The following is an 18875-nucleotide window of genomic DNA, read 5'->3' as shown; positions in this document are numbered from 1 at the left end:
AACAGCGTGAGGCCGATGGAGTGAGAACAGCGTGAGAACAGCGTGAGAACAGCGTGAGGCCGATGGAGTGAGAACAGCGTGAGAACAGCGTGAGGCCGATGGAGTGAGAACAGCGTGAGAACAGCGTGAGAACAGCGTGAGGCCTGATGATGATGACTGATGATGAGCGTCACCTTTGAGTTTCTCACGGAGGAGCTTCGGAAGCATAAGAGGAGCAGTGACAGTGAAGGACAAGAGAGGACCAGGCCTGGACTTTATGTTATGTTTTGTTTATGTGTGTGTGGCAGTCGTCTGTGAGGGGCTGCCGCTTTTACTTTCATTTTGTGTTCGTTTACTTTGATTATTAAAGTGTAAAACGATCGCCGGTTCCTGCCTCCTTCCCTGAATTACTAACCTTGTTACACTGGAATAACAACGACTGCTGTGTTTGAGTATATTTTGCAAAACAGCTGCCTCTCCCTTGTAATCAGCGCTACCCTGTTCCTTAACTTCGCTAGGTTCCCGACTGGAGTGTGTGTGATTGGAGAGGAGAGGCACTGCAGAGGAGAATCGGCGGCGTGTGATGAGGCACACCTGAAGAATATGAAGCCTCATCACCACCGCTGTTAAAAGCCGAGCGCACCTCTCCTCGAAAGACCGGTCTCTTCCCCGTGCACGCTGGTGTCCTCGTGGGTCCAGGAAGGGAGCGCGGAGGGATTCAGATCCCCTTTTGTTTTAACAGTTTATTTCCCCCTTTTTGGACATTTTATGTTTCTTTGTTAATAAAATGCCTCTGTGAGGCCTGATACCACTCCCACTGTGTCTGTCGTTTGCTCCTCCCTCCACATTATATATATACATATATATATGAAGAGTTTAGATGCAAAACCCTCTAAATGCCATCTGAAATTTTCTTCTAAAATGATCATTTTTATCAAGCTCGTATATTTAAATTCAGTAATTTCACTTAAATGACAATTAATGGGTAATTTTTCTTGCCATTCAAGTGAAATTATTGAACTTAAATATACGAGCTTGATAAAAATGATCATTTTAGAAGAAAATTTCAGATGGCTTTTAGAGGCTTTTGCATCTGAACTCTTCATATATACATTTACTGTGTGTGTATGGTGCAATGTTGTGAAAAATACAATTATTTAAAACGGGCATCTTGTCTCATACAATGTATGTTAATACAGAATTACATACAGAAATAAATGAAGAGCTCATGATGAGGCTGATGTGACACACCATTACTGTACTTTAAAAACAAACTGAAATCAACTGCAAATAAATATGCTCATAATAACATGTTTCTATGCACACATCAGCAGCTTGTTTTCATGCAAATTCAATGCATGCCTTACAACCAACAAACTTAAGCATAAAACAGCTGCAGAAAGAGTCTAATGGCTGTAATATAATAACAGTAGACATTGTTTACGTACACAGAACGCACAGACCAGCATTATTACAGTAGTTCAGTGCATCTGATCAATGAAATACTCCAATAACAGCAAATCAATGGCTGACGGTGAACACAGGATCATCCACAGATTCTGTGTTTTTCGAGCAGCACGGCGGGACTTTGTGAAGCTTGTCCCGCGACAGATACAGAACCGGCTGGATGCTGCTGCTGATGTCCATGAAGCCGAAGGCGATGTAGTGGATGTAACAGTGGAAGACCTCCGGAGAGAAATACTCTTGAAACGGAAAGAGAGCCACCGGCGGGAAGTAGTTAAACAAAATGATGGCTAAGATGATGATGACCATTTTGAAGGCCTTTTTCTTGACGGGATGCCTCTCGTCTCGGCCTGGAGCAGATTGTCTGAGGGCCCAGAGAATAGAGATGTTACAGAACAGCATGAATGCAAACGCCGCCAGAATCATGACGGTGAAGACTTTCTCAAAGTTAGGGATGTTTCCTGCACACTTCGCTGAGGCGTAGACTAAAGTTACCAGCCACACGGCGCCGGCGCACACCGAGCGATGCCGCTGGTCTTTGAGTTCGGTGAAGGTGATGGGATGGCAGACGGCCATGTATCGGTCCAGACAGATGCAGGACAGAAAGAGCGGCGACGAGTCTTTGACGCCGTAGAAGAAGCGCAGGACGTACCAGGTGCTGCTGCTGGTCAGATACACGATGTTGGCCAGTTCCAGCGGAGGAGTGAGGCAGAAGAAAGTGTCCAGCACGGCCAGATGGATGATGAAGATGTCTGAGGTGGACGAGTCTCCCTTATTCTGACGGATGAGCCACAGAACCATGATGTTGGCCGGGATGCCCAGGAACATGTTGATGAACTGCAGCACCAGGTAGAAGATGATGACGGCGGGCATGTGTGCGCATCCAGCGTAGACCGTCTGCTCGAGCGGAGAGGCGTTCAGCGGCCGGTGACTGATGAGCAGAGAGGAGTTGATGTGTCTGAATAACTCTGTGATTGCCATCGTCCTCTCTGTGTGCTCGGACCAACCCCTGAAACACACAAACAGTGATCAATCAAACTCTTGCTTTGTGCTTTTCTGTTCCTCAAGCACTGAAACAGCTTTGACTTTATGTCACGATAATAACATTCATGAGTGAATTTCACCGTTTGGGCTCATGAAACTCTACACACTTGCAGACACAATAACTGAAGGTCATGCCTACAAATATGTGTTGAATTAAAGTATTTCCCTACAGATGCCTTGACATCACATGTGACGATCTCTCATTATGCAACAAAAGGCTTTCTGTTAAAGAATAATCACTTTCGATAATCATTTTAAAAATGGATATTCCTTAGTGAAACCTTAAAGTCTTGACAAGGAAAAACGTGATTGTTACAGTTCATTTAACAAACTACATCTACAACGGGGCATGTTGTCACATTATATTGTGTTGTCACAGTAGGAATCTGCTTTGTTTGAAATATGAAAAAATATTTAAAGTACAAAATTATTCTATACAATGACTTTTTAGAAATAATAGAACAGTACAATAATTATGGAGTACAAAATACAAACATAGAAGATAAACAAGCAGCCTTATGACAACTATGTGACAGAATATGTATAGAGTTTGTGATATAAACTAGATTTGTCAAGTCATGTATATAGCATTTTATACAATACAGCTTCACAATAATACAGAGTAGTTCAGTTCAAATATCATTTTGATTTCAATTTCAACTTCAAAGCAGCTCTACAAAAGATAGTTTCATTAAGTTGATACAGTAATATAAATTCATAGTTAAGTCAAAACATTAAGTTGAATTATTCAGTGACTTTAGTTGATTGTTTCAATACAGCTTAACCAATCAGTGTCACTGAATATGAATCGTCTTAAACCCCCAGTTGTCACATTTATGAAGTGTCCGTCAGTAGAGAAACCTTTCAGTGTCATGATAAGCATCATCTCTTACCTGTCTGAAGTTCCTGTGGTCTTCAGCGCAGTGTGAAGTTCGTCGTGAGACTGACAGCTCATTTTAAGCTGAAGATACTGACGACACCTTCACTCCTATGATTCAACACCACCGGGAGCTTCAGGAGCCAATCGAAGCCAAGCGTTCCAGACAATAAACCAATATGGAAATGTGTCCCCTCTTACAGAAGAACTATTTGCATATTGCTGAGTTTATGGACCAGATAACATGCTAACATATTAACATATTTACAGGGTTTATGTTTACGGATGGTGGGATTGGTTCAGAAGAGGTGTAGAAGCAAGTCCTCATCATTAACACTGATTGGCAATGATGCAACTCGCCATTGGCTCCTGACGGAAATTTGGTGGTAAACAACTGATGCAACCGTACATTAGTATTCTTCTGAAATTCACTGTAACAAAGTGTCATTTGTTACATGAAGATGACATGGAGGTTCATCTGGATGGAAGAATAAGACAAAGAGGCAGCTATGTGATTGTCAAATAGTGGCCTATTTTTTACCTTTGTGTGACAGAATCTTTTTCAGTGTCAAAACAGAAGCACTTTTGTCATCTTAAGCTTCTTCAACAACATGAAGCCTCGTCTGAATAAACACAAGAACCGTTAAAGCACTTTCATCATCCTAGTTTGCACAGCCTCATATTAAAGACAAGATCGATTTTTACAATGAAAAAATGATTTTTGATTGTAACATAATTCAGATAAAATAACAGAGATGAGATAAAATGTAAGAGGTCAAAGATGAAAGATTAAGGTAAAAACACTAATAACAACAAATACTTAAAAAGCATCCAAATAGAGATATGAGATATGAATAATAGAGATAAATAATAGAGATATAGAGAAACTGTCTGCTACAGTAAGTGCTTGTTGTTAGCTATTTGGAAACACTTTATTTTGATAGTCCATCTGTTGAGACTCTACTAGTTATTAGAAGCCATTCAGTAGCATGTCAACAATGCATCAGTTGACAATCAACAACACTGTTTCAACAGACAAGTAACATGTTCAACTAACTGCCTATAAACTATAAGGTGCATTTCAAGTGATAATCTACAGATTATTTTCAAAAAGTGCCTGTTGACTGTCTATGTTTTTTGCAACAGGGTATTAACTAATGGTCAACTAACCTTTTGTAGATTGAGTCAACATCTTCCAACAAATCAAAATCAATCTGTCAGTTGAAAGTCAACAGTCATGTCAGCATATGATCTGTATATGATACAGTACATCCTACTCAAGGGGGTTCAAATGCATCTAATTAATGACTATTTAAACTGATTCAAAACTAAAAAAATCTTTAATTTACCATCTGTTGATAATCAACTAAAGATTAGCTGCTTCTCAACAAATATATAGTTTGCGATCAGTAGACTATTAGCAGACATTCTCAATATATCTTTTAGGAATATTTTATTAGAGTGAAAAAAAGTTGATAGAAAGTCTATAACCTATAAAACATTTCAGATTCAAAGTTATAAACAACACCAAGGCAAAAAAAATAAAAACCAATTAATTAATACGTTGCCTTTCGTGACAATGGGCGGGCGGGGTGTATGCTAGTCGAGGGTACGAGTTAATGCATAACCAGCAACTTTTACAAATACTTCCTAAACTGATCTGTGGTTACTATTCCTTATGTCCTTGAGAAGTCTTGCAAGTACTCCATCTTCTTGCTAACCAGTAGGTCCACTCTATGAAGCAGAGCTGTTTTTTTAAAGCCTTCTCAGAGCGATTCCCCGCATACGCCTAACTTCCCTCTTGTAAGTCTGCCACGCTCTCTCAATGTTTTGAGTATGTAGTCCTGTTTGTGGATCTACATAATTCTGGTTGTGGTTGACTCTGACATGCTTGTAGCCCTCCTGGGAAAGACTAGCATATACTCTCCACTCATCACTCACAACTAGACTTTGACGTTTGACATGTTTCTTGATGATGGGAACAAGGGTCTCCTTGTTTCTTCTCTTCACAAGGCGAAGAATGGGGCGTCTGCTTGCAGCTTTGATCTCAAGTATACCAAACACTCACATTTGCTTTCTTTTCTAGCTGTTGCCTTAGCGTCCTCCTGCATACTACCAAAAAAACAGCATGAACAGTATTACAAAATAAACTAAATCTCTTGACCCTGTATTTATTGCTACTCAGGTGTAATTACATGATATTTTTTTTCATCTAAAACTAAAATTCCATATAACACATTAACAATGTTTACAAAATGAGAAAATCTTTAAAGGGTCCCTTAGTAAAAAAATGTATATACTAAAATGTATTTGAAATGGATTTATTGTATGCTAAGTATGCTATAAATACATTTACATATTTGTGTACTTAATATAAATACCCTGCAATTGTGCTTTTGGTATACTAAACTGATACACTTAAAGTCTGCTAAATTGGAACAAGTAATTTTTGACTTAATGTACTTTAGTTATCCAGAAATAGTGCTGAGGTCCAACTAAAGATATACTCAAGTATACTGGGCCAAACCTTGTATGACATCAAGGGGTGGTGGCCTAGCTGCTGTTATTCCAGTCAAGAATATTGACTTTCATGTGACTTTAACATTTGAATATTTAGTTCTCAAAGTTTCTGGTACATCTCCAATGCTCTTGATTCTCCTGTATCGTCCACCTAAATATATCTCTAATTTCTTCAGTGAACTGCATGAACTATTGACCCTTTCCTCTGCCTTATCCCCCTTGTGTTATATTACTTGGTGATTTGAACATATAGTTGGTACTCAACCAGAATAATACTTAAAAAAAAATTATCCTCAAAATTTTGTTTGTAGTTTGTAAAGTCCGGCATCCGATCAGCGGGTGAAGCTCTTTGCGTGTCACTGTCTTTTCTCGTGGCAAAGTATTTTTGATTAAATGCAATCCATCTCTCATTATTTCATCTGACTCATAAATGAAAAGTTTTTTAATGATATCTGTGCATCATTAAATATAAGTGAAAGTTTGACTATTCCTTTTAACTCAAATGAAATAATATCAAAGTCAGTTAGAATAATCAACTGTAAAAATTTATTGTGTCAAGTAAATTTATCATTCCAATTTCATAATCAGTTAAAAGATAATCAATACAAAACATAAAATCCTCTGGAATAAAGAGAAGACGAACCCGACATTTAAGAAATACACGATTAGCCTCTCTCAGCCTCATGGGCTCATCTGAAGTACAGAAAAGGGCCCTGATCCCTAGTTGCATTTCATTATATAGCCAGACCTCATTTGAGATGTAAACATGAGTTCAGAGTGGAAATTCACCGTAATCCCCCTCCCAGACTTACTGGGGGCAGAAGTTGATTTACATGAAACCATTTGCAAGCAGTGCGAATTTGCATTGAGTTAACACCTTCTGAGAGCAGGGGGCAATACCTGAAGACACACCCTTCTATGTGTGTGAATTATTTCTAAAATCTTAAAAACCTTATTACCTTTTGTTTTACTTATTTGGAAATGAGACATTTGTACCAGTCGCACTGAGACATTTCAAATGATACTAAACATGTATAATACTCAATGATAATCATTCACATTAAACCATTTAGATTCTTGTGTGAGTTTGGGTGATCTTCGCATGGGGGACGAGGGGGAGAAATGTAGATTAGGACGAGGGAGGTGAGACCTTCGTCTCAATAGTGCACGAGGGAGACATTCAATGTTAATTTGCTTTGTTCTCTCAGAGAGTTGTGCTATCTTCCAGTTTTTCCAGTCTCACAAGTTTAATAGGCTATTTGTCAAAAATAAAAACTTCTGAAATGTTTATTTATTGATTCGAAACACTTTTCGGAGCTTTGTTATTCATTGTCTGTCATTTTTATTAATAGGCGTTTAGACGATAACATTGAAGCCTACATTGTCACGGAGCGCTCCACAACACCTCCCTCTGGCGTCATCAGATCACTCTCCCCTGAATATTAGGACTGCACTTCCCATAACCCCCTTCACCATCTGATCACCATCCATCCCTGCCTCATCATCATCACTGTCACCTGTGCACACTCAGACTCCTTTATCTGGCCCCTTCTCCCCATGTTCATTGCGAAGTCTTGTTTTGCCCTGCAGACATTTCCTAGCATTCCTGAGCATTTCCTAATATCCCTGGTTTTCCTGGTTCCCTGATCTTTGCCTGTTCTCTGGACTCTGTGTACGAACGTTTGCTGCCTGCCTCGACCTCAGCCTGTTTACGACCACGAGTTCTGGATTGTCCCTCTATTTCATTGTCTGCCTGAGATCTATGTCTGCTTCTCTTTGTCTTCTGGTGTGTTTAAATAAAGTGCTGCAAATGGATCTGAACGCCTCTGACTCCTCGTTACATACATGCTGTTAACCGATGTTGGTCGACAGCGTTTAATGTTTTACCATTCTTGATGGTTAAATAGGTAACAGATTATTAAAGTCAAGCGTTTTGTTTAATTAATAATGGCACAATAGAGCCTCTGTTGCGCTGCACAGACGACAAAACCCGAAGGTGCCGTTGAAGGAGATTATCAGCCGATCGCACCAGAAAATGAAGATGATGAAGCTCGTCTTTAATCTGCTAAATTATTGTTTTGTGAATCTTTCATGAAATTGAGACGACTGACAGTAATACCCGGCCATAGAAACGAAAGAAAATTTCCATACATACATTGAACAAATCAGAAAAAATACAGATTTTGTTGACTTCTACAAAAAAGAACAGACTTAATAGTATTGCTTTCAGTTTCAATATAAAAACCAATAAAAATGTAAAAGATCACTAAAATTAATTCAGTTTAAAAAACCCTCGCACATTTCAAGGTTTAAATAAAGAGTCGGGACAGTTTATTTATTTAAAACAAGTCGTGTTTAGCGTTTACATATGCGATGCAAAATGAAAAACACAGAATCTTATTCTTGTTTTTAATTTGTCAAAGAAATTGCAGTTTTGTCAGTACACAATGAAAATAGTACAAAGCAACATAATTAAAATCGTTTTTCTTTGCCTCTCTCGCGGATGCGCTGGATCTTTTTTAGCAAGTTTTTTTTGTCTCCCGCACTGCACACGCCGGGTCTCTATTGAAATGAAATGTTTCTGGGTAGAAACATCACACATCTGATAATACTGTATATGTCACTGCGTGTCAGCCACACCAATTACAAAAAACAACTGTAAAAAATTATTTAGCCTTTGTTGCTTCAGAAAACATGCCTTGTTGAATTCACCTTAGGCTACAATAAACTGAGGTTGATTAATAAACCGAATTAAAGCGCTCTGTATCCTTTAGTTGGCATGGACGCGTTTCGTCAACAGCTTATATCTATTTTAAACTATGATTCACGTACAGTATTGATGTAAAATGTAAAACATTTGTCAAGTACGTTGCACATTTAGATTATACTACCTTGTGTTTGTGGCAAAACTTGCTCTCATCAATGTGAACAAGGACATTAACTCCACCAACTCTGTCTCTTTTTCTTTTAGTGCTTCTTCAGGCTTATTACACAAATTCTTCTGAGTTTCTTTGACATCATGGAAAGTGTTGATGTGCTCTTTGCAATGCCATCTTGTAGCATGTCTACATGCCGTAGATGTAAACCCTGCGCAAATCTACAAAGATTAACAAAAATGATCATTAAATAAGAACATTGTATTTTCACATAAAGAGAATGTGTGTGTCACGATCCCTGTACTGTCTTGTGTTTTGTAGGACTTTTATGTTGAAGTATATTCTTAGTTCCCCATTTTTTCTGTTCACTTCCTGTGTTTGGTTCCTGTTTTGCCTTGTACCTTGTTTGTCACCATAGTTACCCTCATTAGTTCCCGTGACATTAATCACCAACACCTGTCCCTCTCAGTCTATTTAAACCTCTGTGCTTCAGTTGTTGGTCGTTACTGCTGTTTGTGTATTTTTTGTGTTTTTTTCTACTATTGACATGTTGCTGCTCAAATTCTAAGCATAACAAAACATAAGTATATTAATACAATCTGTCAAACATACATAGCTGACTAAACAGTACAATATAGTACAGTACAGTAATGGCTCGTTTCCACTGAGCGGTACAGTACAGTACGGTACGCAATTATTTGCGTTTCCACTGTCAAAAGTTGTGAATGGTACCAAAATGCCGAACCATACCGTACCAATTTTTGGGTCCCCTTCCGCTGGGGTCCCTAGCACAGTGGTGCGATACTAAAGGGCGGAGCTAGACTCACTGCAGGACGCCGATTGGTTGACGGAGTATCGTCACTTGCGCGAGCTACAAGGGCAATGACAACATTAGAAGCGCCGGTTTTTAATATACAGTTGAAATATAATACTACTGTTATTGTGTCACGAAATGTGGTTTTAAGAGTTTTTCAGGCGAGAATGTAGTTGTTTAAAGCTCAAATCTGTGGTTTATTAATAAAGATTTATGATAATTGGATCCAGGTTATGAGATCCATAATGTGTGTGTTGGTGCATGAGAGGACGCTGGCCGCTTCTCATCTCCGATCTAATCTCTGATCTAACGTTAAGTGACACTATTGTGAATTTTATGCTCTACAACCAGCCTGAACACGTTGGTCACCTCTAACATTAGTGTCGGGATCATAATTGTGCTTTTGCTCGGTCTTGCTGCATTGATCACGGCTGTCTAACGCTGCTTACCGCCGCAATTTTCTACATCATCAACCCATCAGATGACACCTGCTACTGAAGTACAGTAACCTACCGTGGATCCCCTGTCAGGTCCATTTCTGCTGGTAACTGAAACTGCTAAAGATGCTTTCCTTTGCTGTGCTGTGGTTTTCCTGGCCTCCTGTCACCGTTATGGAATTAGCAAACCGAGCTAGGATGCTAGCAACTGCTTGCTGCCCCTCGGTTATGACATTCATCAAATATACCGCAGTGGAACTCATGAGTTTTAGCTCTAATACATCTCCAAGTTGCCTTGAGGTGATAAAATCTCTCCATCTCCTGCGTCGTTCCCCCTATATTCATAGGGCTGCTCGTCATAAGTTTGTTTACGATCACGAAACTCTGACTGTCCCAGCTGTTTGGTGCTATGCGTCACGGTGGCGACATCATCGACACAAACCACGCCCATCTCATGCAAATCTGCGATCTTTGGTCTGTGTGGACAACACTGTCACCCCTGACAATGCAATAACCAGGGCATCATTCATGTTGCTTAATGTTCTCTCATTAAATAATAAAGCCCTCCTTATCCATGACCTCATCTTGGATAAATCACTGGATTTTTTATGTCTTACTGAGACATGGCAGAACCAGCAAGAGTTCATAACTCTCTACCATGCCACTCCCGCAGGTTATGGCTATATCCAGAAGCCTCGCAGCCTTGGCCGTGGTGGCGGACTTGCAGTTATCCATCGTGCTGACATCCTGGTAAAAGAGATTCTAGCGAATACTACCTCATTTGAGTGTGTTCACTTCATGTTGAGTGGGTCCATGCAGCTACAGGTTGTCCTAATCTACCACCCCCCTAAAGCCTCTGCCTGCTTCATATCAGAGCTCACTAAACTACTTGCTACTGTCTGCCCAAAATCCCCGTCTACTATCCTGCTGGGTGATTTTAACATCCATGTGGATTCCAGTAGCTGTTCTCTTGCTACTGATTTTCTATCACTGCTGGACTGCTTCAACTTTACACAACACGTCCATGGCCCCACACATGTCAAAGGGCATACCCTGGACCTGGTGTGCTGTGCTGGCATAACACCTCTCCACCTGCAGTGCACTGACCTGGCTGTTTCTGACCACTATGCTATTTTATTCTTGGTTCCTGTACCACTCCCAAAGCAGTGCACTAAACGCCAGAAACATCAAACAGGTGTGTACTTCCACGCTATCTGACTGCTTAGCGATCAATCTTGCCACCCACCACCCCAACCAAACAGTAGATGGCATGGTGGAACACTACAACCGTGCCCTCTCTCTCAGCCTGGACTTTATAGCTCCTCTCATCACGCGTTATGTGTCTTTCTCTCGTCCTGCGCCCTGGTTCACCCCCGAGCTCCGCAGGATGAAGACCATGGGACGTAGGCTTGAGAGATGATACAGAAGTTCTGGCCTCATTGTCCTTCATGAAGAATTTAAAGAACACGTCACAAATTACAAAGAAACACTTTCCCAGAATAAAACAAGGTATTACTCCACACTCATCAGCAACCAACAAAAACACCCCAAATTGCTCTTCTCCACCATCAACCGTCTTCTCCACCCTCCTGATACCACTAAACCCTCAGATGCAGCAGACCTCTGCTCCAGGTTCTTGGACTTTTTTCAGCAGAAAGTGGACACCATCCACCGGCAGCTCCAGACTCCTGGAATTACCCCCTGCCCTACATTGCTTAAACATGATTCTCACTACTCAGCTGCCGGTTCACCGCAGTGCTGCCTATCCGTCTTCTCTCCTCTGGATGCTGATCAAGTAACAAAACTGGTAATCTCAGCCAAAACCTCAACCAGCAGTCTTGACCCAATGCCCACCACCCTGGTCAAGGCCTGTTTTCCCATCCTCTGCCACTCAATGCAAAACATCATAAATGCATCTCTTAACTCTGGTCTGGTACCATCCAGCTGTAAGACTGAAGAAAACTGGTTGAAGGAATCAACCTCACCACAGATCTATGAGGCAAAGGACCTTGCTTGCACATTAACATTTGAACATCTCACACACACACACACACACACCCCACACCCCCCTTCACCTTATCTACATTTTCTCTCTCTCTCAGTCAGTAACACTAAAAAACGCACACAAGTATATATATGGTTTAATGTGAATGATTATTGTGTTTAGTATCATTTTAAAGGTCTCAGGGTGGCTGGTTCAGATGTCTCATTCCAAATAAGTAAAACAAAAGGAAATAAGGTTTTTAAGAGTTTTTAGATAACATACACACAAAGAAGGGTGGATGGGTAAACCCTCCTGCTCTCAAAAGGTGTGAACTCAATGCTAATTTCCACTGTTAGCAAATGGTACCATGTAAATCAACTTCTGCCCCCAGTAAGTCTGGGGGGGTGAACAGTAAATTTCCACTGTGAACACAGGTTTACATATGAAATGAGGTCTGGCTATTTAATGGAATGCAGCAAGGGATCGTGGCTCTTTCTGTATCTCAGATCAGCCCGTGGATGCTGAGTCGCCGAGGCTCAGCATTCATGTATTTCATGTCGGGTAAAAGATTTTCCTCTTTGTTCTAGAACATTTGATGATTTGCATTGATTATCTTTCAATTGATTATGGAATTGTTATAATACATTTACCTGACATACTAAATTGTTATATTTGATTATTGTAACAGACTTTGACTTTATTTTCATTGGAGTTAAAAGGAATAGTCAAACATTAACGTATACTTAATGATGCACAGATATCATTGCAAAACTTTTTCATTTTATGGAGTCAGATGAAACGAGTTAATACATAAGATAAATGTATTACATTTAATTAAAAATCTCCTTGCCGTGGGAAAAGACGGAACACTGCGTGAGACCTTCACCGCTAATTTGAATGCCGCCATTGGATCAAATTAGACGGACTTACACAGCTTTAAAATGGCGGCAGTCATCCCCACTCTCAAAAAGCCAGGCTTAGAACCAGACGACCCCAACAACTATCGTCCAATCTCCAATCTCCCTTTCCTCAGTAAAATCTGTGACCTGGCCCTGGTTGTGGATGGCTGCTGCATTTCCCCTTCTCCTGAGGTGCGCAACCTGGGCGTCATTCTGGACGCCACTCTATCTTACCGGTCCAATATTAATAACATCACCAAGGTGGCCTTCTTCCACCTCAGAAACATCTCACGACTCCGGCCTTCACTCACAGATTCAGTAACTGAGACACTCATTCATGCCTTTATCACCTCCCGTCTGGATTACTGCAATGGTGTCCTGTCTGGACTGCCCACTAAGGCCCTTAACAGACTGCAGTATGTACAGAGCTCTGCTGCCAGGGTGCTAACCCACACAAAGCCTATCACTCCTATCACTCCTATATCACTCCTATCATTCAACAGCTACACTGGTTGCCAGTCAAGTCACGCATCACCTACAAGATCCTTCTGCTCACTTACAAATCTCTACATGGACTCTCACCAAAATACCTCAGTGACCTCCTCCATCCCTATACTCAGTCACGTTCCCTGCGGTCCTCTGACAAGGACCTGTTGGTCCCCCCCACCCCCACCCCCACCCCCACCCCACCCCACCCCACCAGGTTGCAGACTTTTGGGGACAGGGCTTTCTCTGCAATTGCTCCTATACTTTGGAACAGTCTACCATTCCACGTCCGCTCTGCCCCATCCCTGCCCATGTTCAAAATGCACCTTAAAGCATTTCTTTTCACAAAGTCTTTTGACGCTAACCAGATCATGGTTTACCGACCCGAACCGCACTGTACCGGTCAGTGGAAACGAGCCATAACTGACTAAACTTGATGCTCTTTGAAAGCAGTGACACATAATCACCACCATAATCTTCTGTTAGAAGCTAAAACAAATATTTTATAAGCAGCCTAAATAATAATTCAAAGTATGGTTAAAATAGCGTCAACTTGATTTTTTTTATAAAGAAAAATGTTTGGTTACTGTCAGATATCTGGAAACGTATGGTGGGATATATTACAGGAAATGCTTTTGAATAGGATATGCTATGCTGTTAGAGTGACCATAATATTTATTATGCCACCATAAATTATGATAACATGCTGTAATGCAACTGTGCTCTGTGTCAAGTCAACTCACCTTTATTTATACAGCGCTTTTTACAATACAGATGGTTTCAAAGCAGCTTTACAGAGATAACAGGGAAATAATGTTGTAATAATATAAAATTAAAAACCCCTGTGGACTCAAAATGCACCATACAAATAGTGTAATATGTCAAATACTCTAGTTATGTAATATATTTGCATTGCTTACTTAAACAGAATGCAGTGTGATTGTCCTGACACTTCTTCTCAACCGTCCACATCTTTTACATCGTCACTTCCTGGAGGTTTCAGGAAATCAAATTGTATATAAGTTTTTTAATATATGGTCTTGGAACACGAACACACACACACACACACTGTCAGGATTCCATCTCCACCACGATCATCATCACCGCCCACTCATTCCCTTTCATCCAATCGGACATTTCCCCGTTCATTATCCCCTAATTACTAATCACCGTCACCTGTGTCCCATCACCCACATGGACTATAAAACATTCATTCTCACTGCAGTCACTTGTCTGGTCTCGTCAATTCATGGCTCACAGACTCTCAGATTACCTACCTGTTACCTTCCGTCAAGCTCTATCCATCTGTTCTGAACCTCCGTCAAGCCACCTACAACAAAGAGAAAGAGAAGGACATTATCCTCAGCTAAGCTTCCTTTATGTTTCTGTGCCTTTGATTTCTCACCTGTTATCTCTGACTGCGATCTTTGCTGCAATAAAAGCACTAATAACTTACCACCTGGTCTGCTTCGACTGAGAACCCTGACAGAAGACCAGACCACAAGATGCAGAGCCAGTCGGAGCCTGAAGAGGATCCCTCACTGAATCATCCACTGGTCGCTGCAGCGATCTTTCCACCACCTCCACTTCCGCAAGCTCCCGCTGCTTCGTTCACTGCCTCTGCGAGTCCCATGGCCCGGCCAGCGACATACTCGGGTGAGGCGGAGAACTGCAGTGGGTTTCTGTTGCAAGTATCCTTGTACATCACCATGAATGAGCATCAATTCCGTAGTGACGAAGCCCGTGTGGCTTTCATTATATCATTGTTATCTGGTCACGCGCTTCGGTGGGGTCAGTCTTTATGGGATTCAGATTCACCGGTGGTCAAATCCTTTTCTGCTTTCAAACAGCATTTCAAAGAAGTTTTTGGGCAAACAGTATCTGAACTGTCCATTCATGACCAGCTATTTAACCTTCGTCAGGGAAATTCCTCTGTGAGTTCTTATGCCCTTCAGTTCCGCACTCTCGCCGCGTCTAGCGGTTGGAATGAAACTGCCCTGATCTCAGCCTTCCGTCACGGATTGAATCCCAATATCCGCCAGCTGTTGGTCGTGTATGAAGACAGCATGGGGTTAGAGAATCTGATTCAGATGACAATCCGGACTTCCCAGCGCCTCACTGCTTGTGATCGGTTTGTACCCACTGTAAGTTCTCCGCCTCCGGCTCCATTTGTCACTCCTCCAGCACCAGTTCCTATGGAAATAGACTCCACTCACCTTTCTGCTGTTGAACGCCAGCGCAGATTTCAACATTCCCTCTGTCTATACTGTGCGTCAGACAAGCATCTCCTCAGTTCTTGCCCTGTACGTCCTCCGCGGCAGGCGGTAAGTTCTATCCAACTCACCCCGAAGATTGAATCCCTAACGCGAACCAGTGTGCATATCTTAACCTCCTGTGTTTGTCTCCCAGCGCAAGCCCTCGTTGACTCCGGGTCAGCGGGGAACTTCATATCATCCCAGTTCCTCCAAAAACTGAATATCCGGCGACGTCGGCTGGTTCAAGATCTTCCCGTCCAAATCATACAAGGCAAGCCACTAGGTCGAGGTCGTATTCGCCATTATACACCCCCTCTAACTCTTTGTGTTGGCTGTTTACATTCGGAAGAGATCTCTCTTATGGTGCTGGAGGAGTCCACCGTGGATGTCATCTCCTTAACCTCCCTGCGCATGCGCGTGCGGTGTTTGTTTGTGTTTAGAGCTCCGTCGAATTGATTCATTAATCCTTGATTTTCTTCTTTACCACTCATTTATTAACAAGCACTTTCTATTTTTATATCGTGTGAACCTATCCTCGATACTATTCCCTATAAAAAAACAATCGGATTGCTTTGATATCGCTACTTAGATCCAACTTTGCGAATCTCGGCTACTAGCCTTTAGCCCGCTAGCATTTCACGCGTGGGCTCGCGCCTATCGAGCGTCTGATTTTACACCCGTTTCACTGAAAGGATACAGGTTATATCCAGCATTCCAGTCCTAAATTAGTAGTGATATTGGTAGTATCACTGCTAATTTACTGTTCATCTGTTATAATGGCGAACATATCGGATGTGTGTCTAACGTTACCTCTGAGTGCAGGTGAGGATACATTCGAGCTGATCTCGGTAAGATTGGAACTGGAATCGGTGGAGAAACAGATCCGTGGTCTGCTGGAGAGGCAAGCCGAGCTGCGGGATCGGCGATCAGCGCTTGAAACGTCACGCGCCGATGCTCACAAGTCAGTGGTTAGTAACTTTTTGACTCCGACTTCCTCTACTCCGTGCGTTTCTCTGCCCAGGAGGACGCGATCATCTCTGGCTTCATTCACTCCGGCACCGACACAGCACCATGGACCCTGGGTGATCCCACAGCGGAAGACACGAGCCAGGACCAGAGCAAGAACCTCTCCGCCCCTCCCGGTCTTCGAGATCTCCACCCGGAACCGCTTCTCCCCTCTTCACGAGTCGGAACGCGACGACGCCGTGATCATCGGCACTTCCATGGTCCGTCATGTCCACGCTACCTCAGGTAAGGGTAAGGTGCGCACTCACTGCTTTCCTGGTGCTCGTGTTCTTGATGTCGCCGCACAGGTTCCCGAGATTCTGAACGGTGACGAGCGCGTCGGAGCCGTTGTCCTCCATGCGGGAACGAACGACATCAGGCTGCGGCAGACGGAGGTTCTGAAGAAGGACTACAGGAGCCTGATCGAGACGGTACGCAGCACAGCGCCTGAGGCAACGATCATCGTGTCTGGACCGCTTCCCACGTACCGACTAGGACAAGAAAGGTTCAGTAGACTATTTGCTCTAAATGAATGGTTAATGTCATGGTGTAATGAACAGAAACTGCTCTTTGTAAATGTCACGACCGGCTCAAAGCCGTGACAAATGAGTGGAGGACATAGTGAAGTTGGTCAGGTTGAAGGTGTATTTATTAACATAAATAGAAAAATATATATAACAGGAAATCAATTACAACACAACTGCCATTTCTGTCTGACAAGCGGTGTTAAGATGTCAGACAGAACTAAGATCAAATCATAGCAAAGGAAAATAAACAAACCCAACACAAAAAGGTACGGGAGCAAAAGCTCTCACAAGAGTCTTGCAGCTCTGAAGATCTCGAAGCTCACTCCACATTCTCAAAGCCTAAGCTTATATACAGGTGTATATCACTTGATGATCCTACACAGGTGTACATCATTCTCTTGATGAGTCTCCCAGTCACACCCACCGGTCGACACAGCGGGAACAACCGGAGACCCGTCACACACCCCCCCCTAAAAAGAAGAGAGCACAGAGTCTTAATAAAAACAAACAACTCCCACAACTCAATTTGTCCAAGTAGCAATAGTTGGTTCGGCCTGCAATTCTCCCCAATCCCGTCAACTCTCCCACTTTCAGCAACCTGGCGCCTAGGAAGCAAAATTAAGAAAGAAAAAGAGAGACACAGTCAGAGAAATCAGACTTTAAAGCACTCAAACACGGGACAAGACGTCAGCAGAAAACCGAGGTTGGGGTTTTGTAAGGAGTGCAGAAAAACTAAATGATTGTGATCCGTATAGACCACCAAAGATCCCTCTGATGACCCAACATACAAGGTGGAGAAGCCCAACTAGAAACAGGTTCAGCGAAGTCATTTTTAGAATATATTCGATTTCATCATCCTGTAGTTTTTTCTTATTCGCAAACACTCGATAATAACGTTGACGAATTGGACTTACACCTCCCACATCAATGTTGTACAGACCTAATAGATGACCAAGCCGAACGCTCAAAGAACTCAGTGCTTCTGAGTTTCTAAGACGACCTTGAAGAACACAATCTCCCGGATAGATTTCACCTTCCTCCCCAGCTACTGGAGTCGGAACCAATTCAACACTGTCATTATTAACAGAAACATCTGCAAACATAACAGGTTTAACATGCGAATCAGGCAGACTAACTTGGTCTTTTGTCATAAGGTCTTCGAAATCTTTACGAGCATAATAAGGCTTTAACAAGTTTATGTGACACATTCTAGTCTTTTTTCTTCGATTTGGCGTATTAATCAAATAATTCAAATCAGAAATCTGACGAGCAACAGTATATGGTCCGACAAACTTAGCCTGAAACGGTGACCCAACAACAGGCAACAACGCCAGTACCTGGTCACCAGGTTGAAACAAGTCAAGTCAAGTCAAGTCACATTTATTTATATAGCGCTTTTCACAATACAGATTGCATCAAAGCAGCTTCACAGTGATAACATGAAAGTAGTACAACACAGTTCAATAATATTGTTGAATATTAAATATCCCCAACTAAGCAAGCCAAAAGCAAGGCGACAGTGGCAAGGAACCAAAACTCCATCAGATTGGATGGAGAAAAAAACCTTGGGAGAACCCAGGCTAGTCAGGGGCCAGTTCTCCTCTGGCTAACAATCATAGGGTTTTAAAGAAGCTTTACAGTAAGTGCATATCAGGGAGTACCTGGAAAAAATACATTTAGTTAATCATGTAATATTTAGGGGATAACA

At 42.0% G+C, this 18875-nt stretch overlaps 1 protein-coding gene and 1 pseudogene across 1 annotated transcript; one reads left to right on the top strand and one right to left on the bottom strand.

Moving 5' to 3' along the window:
- Positions 1–1441: 1441 nt before the first annotated feature.
- On the bottom strand, positions 1442–2476 carry LOC130076901 (uracil nucleotide/cysteinyl leukotriene receptor). The gene has a single exon (XM_056242197.1). It carries the CDS (start codon positions 2422–2424, stop codon positions 1501–1503), a length of 924 nt encoding a protein of 307 aa, XP_056098172.1. The 5' UTR covers positions 2425–2476; the 3' UTR covers positions 1442–1500.
- A 10460-nt stretch (positions 2477–12936) lies between these two features.
- Positions 12937–13811, top strand: LOC130076897 (uncharacterized; annotated as a pseudogene).
- Positions 13812–18875: the final 5064 nt, after the last annotated feature.

Source organism: Rhinichthys klamathensis, unplaced genomic scaffold (assembly GCF_029890125.1).
Source record: "Rhinichthys klamathensis goyatoka isolate OS25496 unplaced genomic scaffold, OSU_Roscu_1.1 h1tg000708l_1, whole genome shotgun sequence".
NCBI classification, from domain to species: domain Eukaryota; kingdom Metazoa; phylum Chordata; class Actinopteri; order Cypriniformes; family Leuciscidae; genus Rhinichthys; species Rhinichthys klamathensis.
Note: the sequence above shows the minus strand (reverse complement) of the source record. Positions and strands in the feature narration are given on the sequence as shown.